Here is a 21489-nt window from a genome sequence, read left to right as displayed (position 1 = left end):
GAGATAACATGAATATGTAAAAAACCCTCTCACATTTTAAAAAGGGATTACTCCAAATAGACAAAAATAAAGTTTAGATTCACCTTCCTTTCTTTTTTTTGGACTCAAGAAAGTACTTTCCCACTTTTTTTCTGGATGGTAAACTAACGTTACCAAAAAAGAACTTCACACCTAACATTACCAAAAAAAACTTCACACCTAACTCTAAACTATTTAAACTCTTGAGGTGAAGTTTTATCTTAGCTTAAAATGTAACGAAATTAAATTAATTATTTTTAGAATTTATGTGTACTTTAAGAAACAATTTCGTAAATATATTAATTAATAAATGAAGATACCTTTTATGTGTAGCAACAACAACACATTTTTTGATGGGTGGTTATATAAGTGGACCTTGATGGTAAAAAATATGGGTCTTGTCTTTATGCAAGAGATGTAATGTCCATCAAAATATATAAAAATAAAAATAAATAATTTTTTTATGTAATGTAGACATTTTAAGTGGATGAAAATAAAATAAAAATAATTCTATATTAGAATAAATATTTTCCGTTATTATGTTTAAATTAATTTTTGTTGAGTATGCTAAAGCGAATTTGACTTGGTCACGTTATTGGTGGTTTTTAAGCTCCATGTTTAGGAAAACCCACGGTATTACCCAAAGTATTCATGTGAAATATAGCTTATTTAAAAAGTGAATTAAATCAGTCGAGATCTATCTTGACTCTGTATCTATTAAGTGCCGAAAAATAACAACCTAGATCTTAATACAGCGAGAAAAAGTATCTCAAGGGTTTTTAAAAAGAGTGATTGCCTAGCCAAAAGTAATTTTGGGTGAAAAATAAATATGGTAGTAATGAAACCGGAAATCTGGCAAAGCCTCAATGAAGAATTGGTGTATATGATTTTAGCAAGGCTACCCATGAGAGTTCTGGGCAAAATGAGGACTGTCTGTAAAAAGTGGAATTATCTGCTTTCTTCCCGTGATGCTCTCCAAGTAAATGTTCCAAATTGGTCATTGCATTCCACCGCGGGGTTTCTGATTCAGATCCAATGGGATTGGGATGTGGAAAATGACGTGGAATATTGGGTTCTAGAAGGGCGCGGTTCGGAGATCTACAAACTTCCTTTGCCCCATCACATCGTTGTGGGTTCTTGTAAAAGCATCATGTGTATTCGTAGAAAAGGGGATAGTTCCGCCTTCTCCATAGGCATTCCTGGTAGCAGCAGCTGGAGACATTTGCCACCGCCTCCTGTATCAGCTTACTTTTTCAGCGGATTAGCCTTCGATTCTTCCACAGGGCGTTGCACTCTTCTGCTAGGGCGGGATTATTATAGAGAAATCGAGATGTGTATTTATGATTCAGAGTCGAGTGCGTGGACTCAAGTTTCCATGATGGTCCCCAATAATATTGACCCTATCGGAAAGGGTATTTACTGTAAAGGCAAGTTTTATTGGAGGAATTTCTCTACCAATTCCCTGGCAGCATTCGATATTGCGAACGGAGTTTGGACAACAATCCCGTTGCCGCCGGGATGTGGAATAATTAGCAGTGACAGTTTACGTGAATACTATGGGCAAGTGATGGTATTGGAGCAGAACGGGTTTTGCTCTGTTCGCATGTGGAAGCTGAATGAAGCACAAGTATGGTGTGTTCTACACAGATGCCGGTTGGCAACACCCAGCTTTAGTGCAGCATTTTATCCAGTAACCGTCAACAGCAGCGGGTTAATGATGGTAATGGATTGGGAAATGAATATATGGATATATAACTGGAAGGGGAAATTGATAAGCAGGAGATTGAGATTGCCAGGGCTTCGCACGTCTCAACGACCTTGTTGTATAGAAACACCATCTTTCGAATCTAACAACTTATGGTGGCCTTGATCATGATCTGTATAATGATGATCCGTTCCGTTATTGAGGAATGTTTAGACAGTTAATTTTTATTTTTATTGTAGATTTCTTACTAATACGGCTTTAATGGAAGCGCTTGTTTTATGAATATATTTTCGCAAACATTTCTCTTTAATAATTCAAAATTATGAGATTATGGGTGGTTAATATTTCTATTTGAAAATTATAGAAATTAGCAATTGTCCCAAAAGGTACAAAAAGAGGCCGATAAGATTATTAAATTAGAATTGTTGAATTTCTCTAGAAGAGATGTTGATTCAAGCCTAATGGATGAGCTATTTGAGCTGGCTAAAGGCCTTCTAATTGTTTTTTATTATTGTAAAATTATATTGATAGTTCATTGGTTTTACTTTCAAAAGCTTGAAGGAATTTGAAGAGCAGGTATAGAATTGCTTTGTGGGATTTGATCCCAAGTGCTGAGTTGATTGCTTTAACTTGCCTAGAATAGCAACCTTGAGTGCTTTGATAATTGTACGTCTGTTGGTTGTTGGTTGCTGGTGATCGTATCGTCTCCCTCTACATTTTGATTATTATTCAGAGAGCTGAAAAACATTCCACTAGAGTCAACAACGGATGTATTTTTATTAAGTGCATTTATTACAGCCATAGGAGCATTGAAATCTAAATATAAAGTGAAGAAGTCATCAACTTCAGAGGATAGGTCTATTCCTGTGACTGCCTCTACAATAACCTTACTATTGGTTGCTATCGTTTGGTTCACAAACTGTGACTCTCCAAGTGCTTGAAATGTCATTAAATTATCATAAGTGAACTCTTGCGAAATAGTGCTTAAAATGTCATTAAATTATCATATGTGAACTCTTGCGAAGTATTAGTAATGAGCTTGCCATGAGAGGATTCTACCCAGCAAGAGGAAGAGATCTAGTAATGAGCTTGCCATGAGAGGATTCTACCCAGCCAGAAGAAGAGATCCTCCTATTACCAAATGTGTGAAATGATCCATCCAGCTCTTTGAAGTTTGACGAAAGACAACTCCAACTCCGGTTCCTCGTGTCCAATCAATTGCCCTATGATTGCACTGCTAGAGTTCCCATCAAGCCACAGGTGCAAGTTCGCATCTATAAAAACATCGGACTATCTAGCAAGTCATTAAAATAAGAAACCAGAAATCCTTGGTCTGCACCATCTCTCTTTTTTCTTAATGTTTTCAGTTCATGCATCATATCATGGAACACAGCCACTGAGGGCTGCAAACAAACAATAAGTAAACCACATTCAGAGATAGATATAACAATTTAACATAAATGACAGCACATCCAACAAGGGTTTCATGAATACAATTTGCTATTCATTTTCAAGTAATCAAGATGCCGATGCTCGCGGGATGGTTCTTCAACCAGGGGAGCAGCTCGCCAGTTTAGGCATCTGTCATAAAAAGAAAGCCAAAACGAAATGGCATACCTGTAACACAAAAAGCCCCGTATGGAAAATACAGGGATTAATGAAGGCGGCACAGAACTGCCCACACTGAAAAAGTTCATCCGCATTCTGCAGGAAAAGATTGTCTGCATCAAGCATGACAATGCGATCATATTCTGCTAGGGTCCACGCATACAGCTTATTCAGCGTTAGAGTAAACCGTTTGTTGAATCCAGGCTGGTTTCTGTAAGGATTCTCTATATTGTCCACAGGTTTAACTATAACCCCATCTGACTGTCTGCAGAACAAAGGGGAAACATTAAGAGCCTTAAATCAGGCACCGCAACATCGAGAACAAAGTATGCAGATTGCATGAAGCAATTTCAAAATAAACCTTAAGCCCTCATGCGAATAATGCGCTATAAGCCAAGTACGGAGGATCAAAATAAAGCCGAAAACAGGAAAGGGTTACAAGGGATCCAAGATTCTTACACAAACCTTATCCATTGCTGAGGAACATCCTTGGAAGCAATAACAAGAAGGTCTGCATTCACTCTAAGCCGAATGAGCGATCGAAGCATAACCCTGACAGCAACATAGAATTCATAGTCTCTCGGTGTCCCCATGTACATCATTGTAGCATATGCATTTTTTGAGCTCCGCTTCGTAGGTGCCAACGCTCCATGCACATCTGATCGGACAAATTAATAGCAAAAAAAAGAGGAACAAGAAAAGCCGTGCAGTAGGAAGGGATTCTCGGTCCATTCAGTATATCTGCCTATCTGAACCAGGGATTCTTCTGCTACTTATGCTCCGAACTAGTAAAGAGATTCAGAATGCCATCAACTGCTTGAACTCTGTCTACGTTTCTGCCTCCGTTCACTACAAAAGATTGCAGGTGGCTACTATGCAAACTTTAAAGATAAAAAGGCCCAAACCTGACGAAATTAAAAACGGCAAAGTAGCTCCGGAATGCGTTTCCAGTTTTATGGAGGAAATTTGCAGTTTATTTTCTCAATGCACTAAAGCCATCAGGAAAAGTGGCTTGATGAGATTTGGACCTCAAACCTCAATTTCCGGCTATGAAAGATGATAAAACCGAGGAAGAGCTTAAAACGCTACGAGATGCATTCAAAAGGACGCTTGGCCAAAGATTTTTCGGCAAATTCTTCAAAACAACATAATGTTGACAGGTCACAAAACGCTGAAATTTAATCGGAGTATTGGGCAAAAGCAGCTCAAAGTTGCCCGAAATGGGAAAGATAATATCTGTAACTCGTATACAGCTTTCAAAATTGAACACGTCAGAGCCCTTCAAAGGACCTTTGGCACGTCAGAGAAGTAATGAGAAATTTTTACACGTCAAAAAAAAATTAAAATATGATTTTTGTCATTTGAAAAAAAATTGGAATAATATCTTAAATTTTTTTAAGAAGGGCTGTTAAATTTTCAACCCTTTTTTTTAAATTTCATTTTTTCTAAAATTAAAATTTTAATAATGTTGAATTTGGGAATTTCCTTTCATGTTAAAACTTAAATCTCATTTGAGAAACTCTAATTTCAAAAGCAACAGTTTCTTTTTGAGTTGTTTTTTCTAATGTGCATATGATGCAAATTTTTATTACTTATTATGCCAACATTACCTTTTCATACCATTACATTTGGGAGTTTCTAATTTGCTCCCATTTAAAAAACAACAATTTCTTTTTGAGTTGTTTTTTCTAATTGTGCATATGATCCAAGTTCTTATTAATTATTATTTAACAATTACCCTTTGATACCATTTCATTTGGTAGTTTCAATTGAGAGCCAATAGGTTTAACAACGATTTAAGCTGGAGAGGAGCATAGATTTATGATTCAGCAAACCCCTGTCAAGCAAGGTTTAAGCACAATTTATGCTTGGAGAGGAGCGCATTCCACAGGCTTCCTAACGTACTGGATTTTATTTGTTTGCGGATTCCCAATCCCTGGTATGTTTTCATATTCCCAATTTCTGAATGAGTTACTTGTATCAGTGTTAGTAAATATGCTAGTGACTTGGAGGCAAGATACTAGTAACCAGATAATAGATTTATCTTTGTTCATAATAATTCTAGATGCCACCCCAAATTTGGAAAATATGTTGTGGAATGCTTGTAGTTTGCTTACTTTATTTTTCTAGAAAACAACAGGTCATCCACAAACATGAGATGTGAAATACGAGTGGTTCTTATTACCCCGCATCTAGCAATTAGTCCATTTTCTCTAGCCAACTGAATGCCTCTGCTTAGACCATCAATAACTAAAATAAATAGTAATGGAGAAGGGGAAAAATCTTGTTTTAGTCCCTTGTAGAGTTTGAAGAAATTATTCAGTTTCTGATTGATGAGTATTGACAGTTTTGTTGAGGAAATGCATGTCATAACATAACAAGATTAGTCCAGATCGATATAGTAGGCAATTCTCTGTCATCTGTAAATAAACATGTACTCATTTTTAATCAATCAATATCATATTATTTCCCCATAAAATTTCAATATCAATATTCAATTAGGATGGTCCATTTCATCATCACCCTTTGGTTTGAACTTAGAATGATCTTCCAATTGCAATACAAAAACAATGTCCCCAGTTACAGTGTCCGGTGCTTCATCAGCTTCACCTTGGTGACGGTACCAAGTAATATGGAGATTGGTTTCTTTCAAAAGCATATAATTTTAAGAGAGAATAATGTACATATGTTGTCTCAGTCATTTCCCTGCTTATTTAGTTGCAATCTCATTAAAATTGCGGGGTAAAAATAAAGTTGAAGCTTTACAGACTTACCCCACTCTCAAGTAATGGCCTGCTTCAAATTAATTATACGAAATAAGGGTTGGAACCTAAATGTCTTTGTGATGAACATGTGTCACCCAACATGAAAATGAATCGTCCTTCTCATTTTAACTATGTCTTCCACTTTTGATTGACGCCACCTTCAGATGAAACTTATGTATAAAGGCTAGCATCTGAATTTAGAGTTTGTGTGCACTGAATAAGCTATTCTAGTTGCAGTTAAGCTTAATTTATTCAGTTTATATTATAAAAAATGATGTTTCTTTTAACACTTTTAAAAGAAAATAAATTTAATGCTTCATGGCATTTTTAGATCTAAAATTAAAATCAATCTAAATTGGTATTATGAATTTTTTATCAATACTTTAATTTAATATTTTGATTGAAAACCCTTACCCACACATAAATCTATCAAACTATCCCATGCCAAACACGAAACCGCCTCATCAATTATAAAAATTAGAAATACAGCCCACAGTTTCCAAATCCGCCTTGCTTACGAATACAACCCACTGTTTTTTAATCCCTTGTCTTCTATAAAATACAACACCCTTCTTCGATTTCTCAGAGCTTCTCTTACGTTCGCGTTCTGTTATCATTTTTATACGTCTGAATAACTATCCTAGTTGCAATTAAGCTTAATTTATTCAGTTTATAAGAATTAATAATAATTTCAAATGAGTGGCCATTAATTTTGCTCATACATTTGTGTTGACTATGAATGTATGCTCTAAAACAAAATATCCTAAAGTCTAATTGGTGAACGGGGACCAAAACGATACATTGATTGATTTAATAATAGCGCAATATAAGAGATTTAAAGGGACCAAACACTGAAAGATTATCAATTTCATTAACATTGTATCCCAAATGAATTATGTATCCCAAACTCTAATTCATGAAGTTAGACCAAAGTGATACATAGATTGATTTAATAATAGCACAATATAAGATATTTAAGGGGAACAAAAATTGAAAGATTATCAATTTCATTGCCAATAAAGTTAAGGGTAAAGTGATTTACAATCAATTGTCTCTCATAATAACTTATTTTGAACATAAAAGTTTAGTTAATGAAATGAACATAGAAGAATAATGAGTAAAAAGAGAATAATAAGATGTAAGTGGAAAAGCTTTAACAACATTTTTTTTTTTTGTTTTTTTTTTTTCAATATGTCAATCATCTTTTTTACCAAATGTAATATGGATTTGAATTTTATAAATCAAGAAGTAAGAAAATAAATTTTTTATATCTTTTTAAATTAAACAAAGAAATTTAAAATGCTATATTTTATAGTAGAAACACAAGTTTTTGGTCATGATATACAAAGCAATTTAATTACACTAGAAAAAACTCACACTCATTAGTGAATTGATTATTGTTCATTCACTTTATTTATTTTTACAAAAATATAAACAAGCATTTTGAAGGATAAAAAAATTGGAAGTTATTCAATCAATCAAAGTATTGTTTAAATCCCTATACAATAATGACATTGATCAAAGTATATCTACCTATATTTTAATCCTAGAGACGTCTAATATCACATGTTTGCAATAGTGAAATGAATAATGTTAATTTATTATAGAGAAATCCAACATACAAAAAACAATAGATATAAATCCATATAGGACAATAATAATTAATAAGATAGAATGAGTGATGTCTTTACAATGTCATGTGATAATATGTTTATATGTGTTGGCTAGTCAATGTTATGTTCATTATAACAAGTTGACTTGAGATTTAATGGAATGATTTGAAACATATGTACATTGTTCAATGTATTTTTTTTACTATATAAAAGAAGGATAAATAGATGAAGAAAAATATTCCACTAATAAAGGCATGTAACAACTCAGAGAGAGAGATAGAGGCATTTGTTGTTTTTATTTTCCTAAAGCAAAACACACAATAAGAGTATTTGAAACAATTGAAATGCACACTATTTCATGTTTGTAATTTTATTTGAGATGTAATTAGAACCATAACATTGAAATGTACACACATGCATGTCTATAATTTTATGTGTGATGTAATTAGAACCATAACATTGAAATGTAAGTTGTTGAGCATTGAAATTTGGACTTCTAGTTGCCCACCTCCACTCTCAACCATGTGTAGTTGTTAACATACATAAAAATCATGGAACCATGCATGTTAATATTCATGGCCATCCTAATCATCTGGTGTTAGCAGTGTTGGGAGATAATCGTGTACGATTTTTATTCATTATTTATTATCCAGCCACACCACCTTGTACAGCTGAATTTTCTTGCTAATTTCTACCTTCTAATTCTGGGTGGGTGTAATTCAACTGCTGAGAACCACTTTCTTCATTTGAGACAAAAGGAAGCATCTTAATGCTCTTCTCGAGTTGGAAGTGTTTGTGAACTTTTCTCAAGAAGTATCCATACATGACACATGCTGCATAGACTTGCCCCACTCGAACTGCCAACTGTTGGTGTGCTTTGTGCATCCCCTTTTTTGTGATTGTTGTCCTTGTGAATCATGATGGCTTCTACATTACAATTACTAAAAGACAATTTGAGATATTCCTTGTTATAGAAGAAATTTCATTTTGGTGATAGCAATGTGCATAACCTTCCATGAAGATCAATGTTAATTTTAATTTTCGATGATCAACAGAGCTATGTGTGTGAGATCTATATGTTGCTTTTCATTAGTTTTCATATGAATTTTGTTGTATATCGTCTTATTTTCAAATAATATTATGTTTTTTTATATTAATTTATATTTTTATATTTCTTGTTTTGTTGACTATAGGTATAAAATGCCACCTCTTGGTCGCCCCAAAAAGGATCTGAAACAACTTTCACTTTCCGATGCATTTGGTATCTCTCAATGTTCTAATCAACCACATATTTCTGAAAATGAAGTATATGATCATGTGGATGAGGACCATGAATCAGATAGTGCAGAACTTCTTGAAGAGGAACCAACATCGAAGAGGTACAAAAGAACATTCAAGTCCAAATGGAAGTTGAGATTTCCATGGGCTTATGCTATAAAATATTTTAATGGTGTTGAAAGGATAAAATGTTCATGGTGTGTAAAATTTAAAAGGGAAACTCCATTTGCTAAAGATGGAAGCACAACCCTTCAAGTTAGTTCTTTAAACATCCATGCAACATCAGAGGCTCATAAATTTGCTTTGCAACTTGTAGAGGGAGAAAGTAAACGGAGTACTCTTCCAATTACAAAACATGTAGAACTAATGGTTGATGCTCAGAAAGAGAGAATTATATCAGTTATTGAGAACATGTATTTTGTTGCAATACATGATTTACCTTTGGAAGTATATAAGCCAATTTGTGACTTGAATAGGTATAAAAACACTCCTCACATGCCTCTAACAGATGAATACTCAACATATACAAATACAACATCTGGAAAAGACTTTCTAGAAGCTGCTAAGGAGGTATATTGGAAAAAATTAAAAGATGAGATTTTCCAAAGTCCATATTACTCACTTTTAGTTGATGAAAGCACTGATCGGACTATGGTGAAACATTTGATTATTTATATTACATATTTGACCAATGAAGGAAGAGGTCCATGTGCTACAAAATTCATACAATTGCTACAAATTAGGGATGGAACATCACAGTCTATGTATGATGTTGTTACATATCTTTTAGCAGACATGAATCTATCCATGAAAAAGTTAGTTGGATTTGGATCTGATGGAGCATCATCCATGAGGGGTATTCGTGAAGGTTTATCTACTAAGCTTCGTCGACATGCCCCTCATTTAGTAGATATCCATTGTATAGCTCATCGAGAAGCATTAGCAGCTAATGATGCTTCATCTTATTTTGAAGAGTTGCAAGCTATTGATAAGTTTGCAAACAAGATCTATTCATTGTTAGGGAAATCTACTAAAAGACATGGAGAATTGAAAGAGCTAATGGAGTCATTTCAAATCACAAGGCTAGAAGTGTTACAAATTCATCATATTAGATGGCTTTCTAGAGGAAAAGTCATGGAAAGACTCGTTAAGCTCATGCCTGCTTTGTTAAGGGACTGGGAGTTAGTGGAGAAAAAAATGTATGAGATGGCTACAATATTTCAAGTTCAATTTTGCATCCACTTACTTGCAGATGTGCTTATTGAATTAAATAACCTGAATCAAAAGTTTCAAGAGGATCATCTTGACATTAGATCTATTGGAACAACTTTGGATATCACTATTAGCTTGCTTCATAAGCGATTTCTAAAAGACACATTTGGGGCAGGTGCAATGCATACATCATCCTTCTTAAATAAAACACAACAGGGAACTCTTGAGTTTGCAGATTGCACAGGTATAGTACATGTACATGAATTAAGGTTCGAGAGTTTGCCAAAGTCACAAAGAGCAGAGACACTAGATGACTGCAGTACACTGGGAAAGGCTTTTGTAATGAAGGTGATTGACTCTCTAAATGCAAGGTTCATAGATTTACTTATTTTTAATGCAGCTAAGTTTTTTAGTCCTCGTAATTATTATGAGGATATGGATGACAGAGACTCTCAAACAAGAAGATGGTTGAAATGCTTATGTGAAAAATTTAGTGCTAGAGGCTTTCTTTTTGTGGACAACATTAAATGTATGGGTGAAATGGATGAATTTATATGTACTATGTATAAATCTTACCCAAAGAAGCATATGTTTGGAGCATGGGATATATGTGGAGGTGAAATTGAATGGTTTGAAGGATTTCCATGCTTAATGCAGCTATGGCAAGCAATTCTTGTTATTTCGGCTAGTACAGCAGTTTGTGAAAGAGGTTTTTCAAAATTAAATCGGATAAAAAATGAGGATAGGTCAAGGCTTTCTTTAAAAACATTGGATATGTTAATGTTTATCTCTCTCAGTGCACCTCATGCTCTAAATGAGATAGATTGGAATGTTATTTATGATGAATGGAAAGATATGAAAACTCGAAAACCTCTTCCACTATGAAAATAGATTGAAAGAACTAGTAAGTTTCAGTGTTTATTACCATCATTGTCTTACTCTATTGAGCACTTGAATGAACCATTTTGGTAAGTGATTTTTTTTAGTTTTATACCATTTGCCTTTTTTAAATGAAAGCATAACCATATTTTTCAAGTTTGTATGTGAAGATTTTCTAACACGTATTGAATGTAATCATTGCAGGATATTGCACAAGATATGTTAAGCTGGAGGACCACAAGTGTCAAAGTTTTATAATGAAAGAAAACGCTATCTTAGATCAATTTTGCGGCCAAGTATAGGGACTATAGTTCCAATAATTTGAGATGTGCAAATATTGGAAGTCTCAGCTTTCCAAAAGAGTTCTAATAGACAATAGAATAGTGATTTGGTCAAATTTGAAGTTTATAAGCTAGAGTTAGACTGATACTTCCTATATAAGCTAGAATTTATTTTTAATTTTATAAATGAGACCTTCCATATACTTTTAATATAAGTATTTTTGTTTCTTCGTATTTTTATTTTTATTTCAATTTCATTAAGATGTAATTATGTATATATGTTTATTTTTTGTACTCATATGCAGTTTCCCAACTATGATTTTGTTCCTATAGTTGGTTCAATTGTGGCTGAGTTCAAGGCCTGTGCAATATGATCTTATGTGGTTACATTTCTCAATCACACGTGTAAGGGTAATTCATTTACGAATGGAGCCTTTAACATAGTAGTATCTTTTTGTTTGTGAAAAAATAAAAAGAAATTTGAAAATAATTTACTATTGTCAATTGAATTGCTTTTTTTTGTTATGCCTTTCATTATAGAAGTGCGACCTAAATGTGTGCCCTTCTAAATGAAATTAAGACCTACCCTTCAAATTTGATCACTGGTCGTATACCCAATAATATGACAAAAACCTCGCAGTTCTTAAGAGAGTTTTTCTTGATTTTCCATGTTTTCTTGATTTTTTGTTGTTTCTTTTTTTGGTTCAGATCAACGGTTGAAAATGTTTTCCCTGATCGAACGGAACAGGTTAAAAGTGTTGACATAGGAAGGCCTATCGGCCTAAATATGGATATTATCCTTACTGTTAAGGTATATTAAATTTATTTCCTCATTGTTAAAATAAGTATAGAATTTGTTTCCTCATTGTTAAAATAATTATAAAATTTTTAAATGGAATAATTTTTTCATTTTCATAAAATCTTCTTTTATACTTTATATAAGATTTATTTTTAAAAATATATTTTTTAGAGTTGATATAGGATTTATTTTTAAAAATATTATTTTTTATTAGATTACTATAATTAATGTGAGATTCTTTTTCATATTAGATTACCATTGAAAATAACATTTAAAAATAAATAGACATTAGTTTATGCTTAATATTAATTTACTATTAAAATATTAATCAAAAATTAGATTTTAAAAGAAATTTACTATCTGTAAGATTTGAGGATAATTTCTACAAACATATTATGATTATAAGGCATAAAAGATTCAATAGAGTTAACACAATTTGTAAGGTATTTTGCCACATAAACCTAAAATAGAGAACACTAGAAAGCTTTTTCCTATATCTCTCAATGATTACATTCATAAATAGAAAAGATTCAATAGCACACTCACATAATTTCCACAATGATAGCTAATTAATATTCAACCATTTTTATTTTATATTTTTATTTAAATTCAAAGGCTCTTTAAAATTTTGAACCTATTGCTATTTTATTGTTTTTTTAATATATGAATTTCATTTTTTTTCTAGTTAGGTGTTTTGCATTAGGTAAAATAAGGATTACATAGACCAAATATTTTCTTCCAAAAAATTCACACTAGTAACATAAGTTCATAATATTGAGGTTGTTAAGATTGTAAATGACATATATCTACGTGATATGACAAAAAAGACTACTAGTGCTACAAGAAAAAAACTAGTGAGTCATAACAACTATTTGGTAGAATCTCTAAGTATTTGCATTGTCTCGTCTCTACCCTCATTCAAGGAGAAAGAGATGATTAATGATAACCTCACTAGAATGACTAGCTTGTAATCTATATTGTGTACACGATTGATCATAAAAATCTCCTATTGAGTCTTCATGTACATGTACCTCCATATGCTTCCTGTAATATTCAAATGGAATTTAACCTTGTGTTGGCTTCATGTCATGTTCGATGAAATGACATAAGTGCATGCAATGCATTAAGTACAGTGGGAGCCACAACCCCCTTTTGTGTGAGTTGGCATCATAACAAGGTGGCGAGGAGGGGAAAGCTCTCAATGCCATACTTTGGATATTTTTAATTATATCTATTATAATTAATAACTTATTTAATTTTAATTACCTAAATATACTTTAAAAATATTTAAATACATTAAAAAAATTGTTATAAAGTCATTTCATATTTGACGTAAATTGGTCATCATTATTTTGATAAATTTTCAAACTTGAATTTTAAGTTTTATTAAAAAGTTAAAGTCTATTAGGACTATTCTTGGAGATATGACATTGCAATGGATGGTGATACATCCATACCATTGATATTTCAACAAAAGCATAGTATATCCATGATTTTTTGGTTTCTTGCAATGCCTCGACGACTGCACCCTATCTCTATTTCAACTAAAACAATAATAATATTCTTAAAACAACTAAATTCACTTTGCTTCTTCTCTTTTTTATTTTCATATAAATATATTCACATAAATTTATATATGTCATAAAAACTAAAATAATAATTATATTCTTAAAAATACTCATTTTCCTTTGTTATGTCACTTTATGTGACATATAGCGGCGGGTGCAAGGCATTAGTTTGCCTATACAGGAAAATGTACATCAGTCTTGTACAGTCCAGTCTTGTCCCATCTTGTCACGCCCCTATCTTGGCGGTGGTATTTCAACAACACATAGGCAGGTGCGACACTGCTACCCACTTTCTTTTCACCAATAATTATGAGTTTGGAATATGACTAACTTTTTGACACATAGTTTATTTTTTGTTTCTTCTACTAAGTATTATAACACAACATAAATAAACACTCATACATTCTTCACATTATCGTAACATTATTCATATGCACAACAAAAATACACTTTTCTTTAATGGGAGGGGCAACTCCCCAAATATAGAGTCTGCCTAATCAATAATAACAGTTAAATAATCTCTACAAGTATACAATGTACAATTTTCCTTTGCTTGGAAATTTCCCTTCAGCAAAACTTTCCAATTTACCCTGCAACTTGCCTCAAAACAGTAGCTCTACTTCTCACCATGTCAGGTCACCTAACTCGGTGCACCCATCTCTATAGCAGCTTGTCGTGGGTCCTGTGCACCCGCCCAAAACTCGTCTTCCTATTCATCGCAACTCATTGTTGGGTAATGCGTTCGTTCGTCTATTTAGCTGCACCTTCTCAAAACTCATATGCCCGTTCACTGCAACTCGTCTGTCGGGTCGTCCACCAGTCTATTCACTTGTGCCCGCCTAGAACTCATCTGTCTGTCAGGTCATCCGCTTGTCTATCCACTCACTCTGCCTAGAACTCATTTGTCCATCGAGTCGTGTCTGCCCACCAGTTTGGGTCGACGCGCCCACCTATGCTCGCCTGCACGTCGGGTCGTGTGTGCTCGCCCAGACCATGTCAACACACCCGCCCTGCGATCATTTAGAAATCTGGTTATGGCTGCTTTGGCCTCGACTCTTGCCTTTTGTCCACCCAATCTCTTGGATTTTATTTAGCTTGAGTTCACTTGGCTTCTTGCCTTCCACCAAGTAGCCCTCTTCTATATATACGTGACGCCCATGTGTTAGAGGGCCTCAGACCTCCTCCAAGTCCACTACTCATTCCACCATATTTCCACTCGTTCAGGTTGGTCCAACTGTATGTTGGCTCCTTCGCACGTCAGCTCAACCACATGTCCTCCAACTGTATAAAGTCTCCAAGACGCCCAACACTTAGATGATTTTTACCTTTCGATTTTTTGACTCTCATGCTGACTCATCGTCATGTCAACTCATCACCCTTCAACCAATGTCATCCACCGTCGCATCTAACCCACCTCGCCTCCACACAACTCATCGCATAAAACCGAATCACACAACTCGTCACATAAAATCGAGTTTGCATGAATCGTTGCATAAAACTGAGTTGGACTCCAACTCGTCTCATCACACATAATCGTGTCAGCTAGTGGACCTCACACATCTTGTCCCATAAGTCAGGGATCCCAAGGCACCATCACGTGTTAAGCTTGGGTGTAGTTTCTCAGATGAATTTCTTGGTGAAGTGGTGATGTTACAAGATGTGTATGGTGGAGTTGATAGCATTTAGGCACCATTATATGTTGAACTCGGGTGTCATTTCTCAGATGAAATTCCTAGTGAAGTGGTCATGTTACAAGATTCTTATGGTGAAGTTGGTTCCTTTCTTCTTCACTTGATAGACTCTCTTCTTCACTTTGAGTAGGAGGCCTTATAGGCATAGGTTACTAGCTCAAACAATGTGATATTCATGAATGTTATCTTTTTGTTGTAATGACCATAAGGAAACTTCTGTTTCTCGCACGTGTTACTGTTTTCTACCCTAGAAAATAATCCTCTTAACTTCGACCTAGACTTCACCTTGTACGTTGCGCTAGAGGCTCCCTTTCTTGTCACTTTTTCACCCTTTATAGGTTCCTTTTCTTTTACAATTTCAGAAGCACTGATGGACATTATGAGGGAGTGGAAAACCTTTATATATAGACGATTGTCCCTCCTTTAGGTCGACTTGTAGGCTGACTTGACTATTTCTTCATTATTTTACTACTTGAAGGCTTTCACTGCAAGGAGATGAATTTGAATTTGCTTGGAGGTATTCCTTTGAACTACATAACATTTTATACATAGTGTAACATGCCCTCAAAGGGTCTTACATAAATACATTGACGCTTTGACTTCCTAGAAGCACTTAAGCATGTGTTTGACCTACTTCAATGAGCAAGAAACTCATTGATAAATATCATAAAAATAATTTCTCTTTTTTTGGGTAAATACAAATATCAAAGATACATTTATGAAGACTAAACCTAGTTACACTTTATTCAATGCTCCCTCTTAACTATGGAGGTATTCATAAATCATTAGAAGGTGTTTGGATATTTTTAAATCTTGAATAATTCACATAAGAGAAATTGGATTTGCAATCCATCTTTTACAGTATCATATCAATCAACATTGTCAAGTGTAAGGCCTTGACTAAAAACTCAATCTCTTCATGAGATCATGATCTACAATGCTGGCGATACCAATGATTTATAGATACCTTCATTATTGTTTCTCAAGGTACATACCCACCTAGGTGTTCTCTGAGTATGACCTTCTAGGACTATTCTTACCTTGGGTTCCCAACCCTCAAAGAATATCGGTCTTCCTGCCTACTCTTGTCTTGGACTCTCTACACATCATCAAAGAGTATTGGATGCCAGATGATTACCAAATCCTCCAATTCTTTCTTCCAAGTGAAGACAAGAATTTTGTGTCTAAATTTTCATTCATAGCATTCATCTAGACTTACGGTTGTTAGTCATGGTCTAGTGCATGACACATGAAATGGAAAAACACAAGTGTCACTCCTTTGTAATCAATGGTGATCCAAAGCTCCATCTTTAGAGCTCCCTCTTAACTAGTGACTCTTTCATTTATCAACTTCTTCTTCTTTGTGGGTCCTTCAACTGCTTGATCTCCTTCCTTTCTTTGATGTCATGAAGTATTTGTTTGAACTTCTTCTAGGTAGGGTACCATCAATCGATCACTTTCCTTCCTAGTTTCTCATGTCACAGCTTCCTTCATGGAAATTAGCTTTATTGTCATACATAAGGTTTTCTTGTCATCTGACTGCTCCTATGTCATTTGTCCATGCTTCAGAATACCCTTCCCATGGATGCTTCCTCCTACTTTCTTGTTTACATGCTTCGACCTAGTATCCAATCATGAACTCATCCTGATATTTATTCAACATTACTTTTGGTTTTGTTGGATGACTTCTTCATCATGACATCTTTTGTAGAGTGGAATTATTTATCTGTATCTTTCATATCTCTAAGGCCTTCAAAGGTGTTAAGGGTCCTTCCTTCCTTTGTCAAAGTCGTCCTACCTTCTTTCGGGATATATCTTCAATGGTTCTCTTTCAGATAGTGATTCTTTGTGATCATGGTGTTCTTCACATGCTTGATCTATTTCTTCATTTGCTTCTTCTTGGATAGATTGGTCAACCACCTTATGCTCCTTGTGAGAGAACTTCTTCATTTCTTGCTTCCTGGACTAGTCAACATTTCTTCTTGCCTCTTAGTCATCAACCTTATACTCTTTATGTGATCATATCCTTTTGTTGACCTTCATTGCATTGTAGTACATGCCTTCAAGCAGGTCCTTTGTGAAATAGATTCTTTCATACTTGATCATGTTATAGAACTATTCCCATGACTGAATAATACAAAGATGATAACATGACTAAGATTTGATTCATACATACCTCATATTGATTCTTCTTTGATCACCTTGACTTTATTTGATTGTTCATGGTGTGGCCCTTCTTTATTCATCTTAACATGCCTACTCATCATCCATTTTTTGAATCCCATGAATGGGACATCCAATGGGACATCTGGTTTTGTTTATAAATATTCTTTTGAGGATTCCATCATAGAATCTTGAGGACCCTTACCCTGAAAATGTTTCTTTCCTTTTGATGATGGAGGTCTTCTAAGATTCTTAATCATCATCAATTTTGTTTCATAGTGGATGAGGTCCTATTCTAGGTGTGCTTCTTCTACATGAATATCTTGAGCTATATCTACCATGCTCCTATATTCTTAGAATATATTTCTAACCATGCATTTTGTACTCATTATAAATGCTACTTCTACATGAGTATCTAGAACTTTATGTACTACATGCTTCTAGATTCTAGAAGATGTTTCTAGCCATGAAATTTTATTTTATTCCTACATGCTCCTATCCTACTCAAAACTTTGAAAGAAGACTTTAAGTAAAGAGTCTGACTTAGTCATAGTAGAGATCCGAAGGATCTTCCTTATTTTGTTTATTTTCTTCTTCTTCCACCTCTCCAGTCATGTGAGATTCTTCCCTCTTTCTTTTTTTTTTGTTGTCCTTCTTAAGCTTAGGGCAATTCCTTTTGTACTATCCATAGCATTGGATTTTGTACATATCTATGTTGTTTCTTCTTCGTGGACCAAATTTTCCCTTTCTCTTCACCATGATAGCAAATCCTTGCTCCTTTGATCCCACATCTTCCATGGCTTTGAGTCTGGTTTCCTCTATTTTTTATAGAGACAACATTTCACTTAGTGTGATAGATTCCTTCTTGGAATATATGCTAGATGTGAAGTTTCCCCAATCCTCAGGTAGAGAATTAAGTACTACAATTGTCATTTCTTTGTCATACATGACTTCCCCTAGCTCTTGAAGTTGATATCTCATCTTAGAGATCTTCATGAAGTATGGATCTATTCCTTCGTTTGATATCTTCATCGTGTACAATTCATTTCTTTGAGATATCACTTCCCCAACAGTGGTTACTGAGAATTATCTACTAGTTTATAATAGATTTATTTTGAAGTTTCAAATTTGGAGACATAAGGAATGAGAGAGTCCTTGATAGATTCTATTAGATTCCTTTGAGCTCATGTTTAATCCTTATTGTACTTGGCTAAGGCTTGAGATTGTTCCTTAGCAGGAATAGTAATATTCCCTTTGATGTGTTCTAGGAGTTCGTTCTCTTTGAGAAGTAAATTAGTCCTCTTCTTCCTTGCAAGAAAGTTATTGGTACCTACCAATTTGTTTCTTTCCTTGAAAAAAGACATTGATGTTCAGAAGGGGACATATACTTACTTGGTATATTTTTAGATGTGGTGGATTTTCGTTCTCCTTGAAGACTTGATGGCTTGCTTTCCTAGGATCTTGATGTTTTTCAAGTTGCCTTCCAAGTGGAATTTCTTGATGATGAGATTTGCTTGATGACTTGTAGAAGATGTAGGTCCCTCTTTGATTTGTTCTTCTTTGTAACTACCTTTATGTAAGGCTCATCTTCTTGCTATGTAGTCTTCCTTGATTAATGATAGATGGTAGGCCTTATTGTTCTTGAAGTGATTGAGACTTCTTCACTTGATGCTTAAACTTTGTAGATTTCCTTCCTTGATGAGTCACCTTGTGAGTATTCATGAGATGCCCTTTCCTTGATGTGTCACCTTAGTTCTGAAACCATGTTGAAGAATATAGGTCGATTAGGTTTATTATGATTCTTCTTGACCTGATAGCAATTTGTGGAGCCTTCTCATTTTTCTTGTTAGCTTAATCTTCTTCTTATTATTAATTCATGTGTGTGTACTTCATCAAATTGATATCAAAAACATAAGAACAAGAACACAAGACGTTTGCTCTTTGCTAGGGCCAAAAACTCTCTTAACTTGAGAGGAAAACCCTTCGGTAAGTTTTCTCTTATTGAAGCTTCTTTCTTGATCAATGAATAAACCTAGACCCTTGACTATAATATCCTCCAAGAAAAAGTCAAATCCTTCCTTCTTGTTCCTGCACTTTGTTTCCCAGCACTTCATCCTCCTTCCATCACTTCGTTCCTCAACACTTTGTCCTCCTTCTTCTTTCAACAACAGGTGATGGACCTTGTTTATGTGAGCTCTAGAAGAGACTTTAATCTTTAGTCCTGGTTGAGATCCTTCATCAATGAGGATACCTTCCTTCGCTTGATCCAAATTAACTTCTTCTTGAGGTGTAGTTGTAGACTTGATATGGTTGCACTGAAGCCCTAATTTCTCACACGAGTGGGAGGTTTCTCCTATGCTTTGGTTCCTTTATTCTTCACTTGATAGACTCTCTTCTTCGCTTTGAGTAGGAGGCCTTAAAGGCCTAGGTTACTAGCTCAAACAATGTGATATTCATGACTATTATCTTGTTTCTGTAATGACCATAAGGGTACTTTTGTTTCTCGCACATGTGACTTTTTTGTATCCTAGAAAATACTCCTCTTAACTTCGGCCTAGACTTCACCTTGTATGTTGCACTAGAAGCTCCCTTTCTTGTCACATTTTCACCCTTTACACGTTCCTTTTCTTTGGTGATTTTAGAGGCACTTGCTTGAAGTTATGATGGAGTGGACAACCTCTATATATAGAGGATTGTCCCTCCTTTAAGATGACTTGTAGGCCGACTATAAGACTACATGTTGACTTGACTATTTCTTCATTATTTTGCTGCTTGAATACTTTCGTTGCAAGGAGATGACTTTGAATTTGCTTGGAGGTATTCCTTTGTCCTTTATAGCATTTAATACATAGTGTAACATGCCCTCAAAGGGTGTTAAAAAAATACATTGACTCTTTGACTTCCTAGAAGCACTTAAGCATGTGCTTGACCGACTTCAATGAGAAAGAAAATCATTGAAAAATTAATGAAAGTAATTTATTTTTTCTTGAATAAATACAATATCAAAGATATATTTATGAAGACTCAACCTAGTTACACTTTATTCAACAGGCCATAATGTTTACCACAACATCGACATGAAACATAGAATGTAGAAGAGTAGGCAAGAGTGATTCAGGATTTTAGTAGAGAAGGTCAAATGGGGTATTATAGGTTTTAATTTGCAAATGAAACTTCTCTTGAACATATTGGATACACGACTCTAGAGTTTCGTAGCATTTGACTCAAAATAGGATCAATGGTCATGATGACGATAGGTAACAATCAAATGAGAGGAAAAAGGATTTCCCAAACCCAGGAAGGAAAGTGACTAAGTGAGGATACCCCAAACCAAATACAAAATGCAGATGGGTGTCATGTTCAAAATCGACATGCTTCCTTTCATATAGAATACAAGACACATTTACTTCCATTTTCCCCTCGCTATTTCTAATGAATACATATTTATTTTTAATCAAAGGCTTGAAGTGGATACCATATTCTTGTCTTATAAGTTCATCCTTAAAATGAATCCATCATAGTAACCCTTAGGAAGTAACTCGGTCTTGTCATGGTTACAAGTATTGCGTCGTTTAAGTTTTATGAGTCTGATGGAGGGGTAAGTTGACATCTTTTTCATGTTTAGAGAGTTTGAAAAAGAATCAAAAAGGAAAATCCAAAGGTCCCTTCTCGTAGATAGTCTCTCGAATCTGAAAAGCTGGAAAACAATATTCAAGAAAACCTCTTACCCACGTGTGACAAAGGTATTCGTTTTTTGTACATTAGTCTATCTCAGTCCATAAAAGGGTTAAACTTACACTAAGTAAACATAATTTCATTTAATTTAACGAGTTTGAAACGAAAATTACTCAACAATATTTTCATATTTTTGGAGTCTGAAAGAGATGAAATATGACTCCACCTAGAGGA

The 21489-nt window shown here is 34.5% G+C and overlaps 3 protein-coding genes across 3 annotated transcripts; 2 read left to right on the top strand and 1 right to left on the bottom strand.

The window, feature by feature from the left end:
• Positions 1–856: 856 nt before the first annotated feature.
• LOC149210830 (F-box protein At3g26010-like) lies at positions 857–1888 on the top strand. Its single transcript, XM_089399112.1, has one exon. It carries the CDS (start codon positions 857–859, stop codon positions 1886–1888), a length of 1032 nt encoding a protein of 343 aa, XP_089255238.1.
• Positions 1889–2997: 1109 nt separating this feature from the next.
• Positions 2998–6713, bottom strand: LOC149210829 (putative glucuronosyltransferase PGSIP8). Its single transcript, XM_089399111.1, has 4 exons — positions 6584–6713; positions 3791–3989; positions 3341–3596; positions 2998–3126 (listed from the first exon to the last, which is right to left on the bottom strand). The coding sequence occupies exons 1-4, from the start codon at positions 6711–6713 to the stop codon at positions 2998–3000; spliced, it is 714 nt and encodes a 237-aa protein (XP_089255237.1).
• Positions 6714–8909: 2196 nt separating this feature from the next.
• LOC149210828 (uncharacterized) lies at positions 8910–11084 on the top strand. Its single transcript, XM_089399110.1, has 2 exons — positions 8910–10186; positions 10334–11084. Exons 1-2 carry the CDS (start codon positions 8910–8912, stop codon positions 11082–11084), a joined length of 2028 nt encoding a protein of 675 aa, XP_089255236.1.
• The last annotated feature ends 10405 nt before the right edge of the window (positions 11085–21489 follow it).

This window comes from Pinus tabuliformis, chromosome 1_2, assembly GCF_031772625.1.
Source record: "Pinus tabuliformis cultivar Carrire ecotype Pingquan chromosome 1_2, CPIR1, whole genome shotgun sequence".
Taxonomy (NCBI): Eukaryota; Viridiplantae; Streptophyta; class Pinopsida; order Pinales; family Pinaceae; genus Pinus; species Pinus tabuliformis.
Note: the sequence above shows the minus strand (reverse complement) of the source record. Positions and strands in the feature narration are given on the sequence as shown.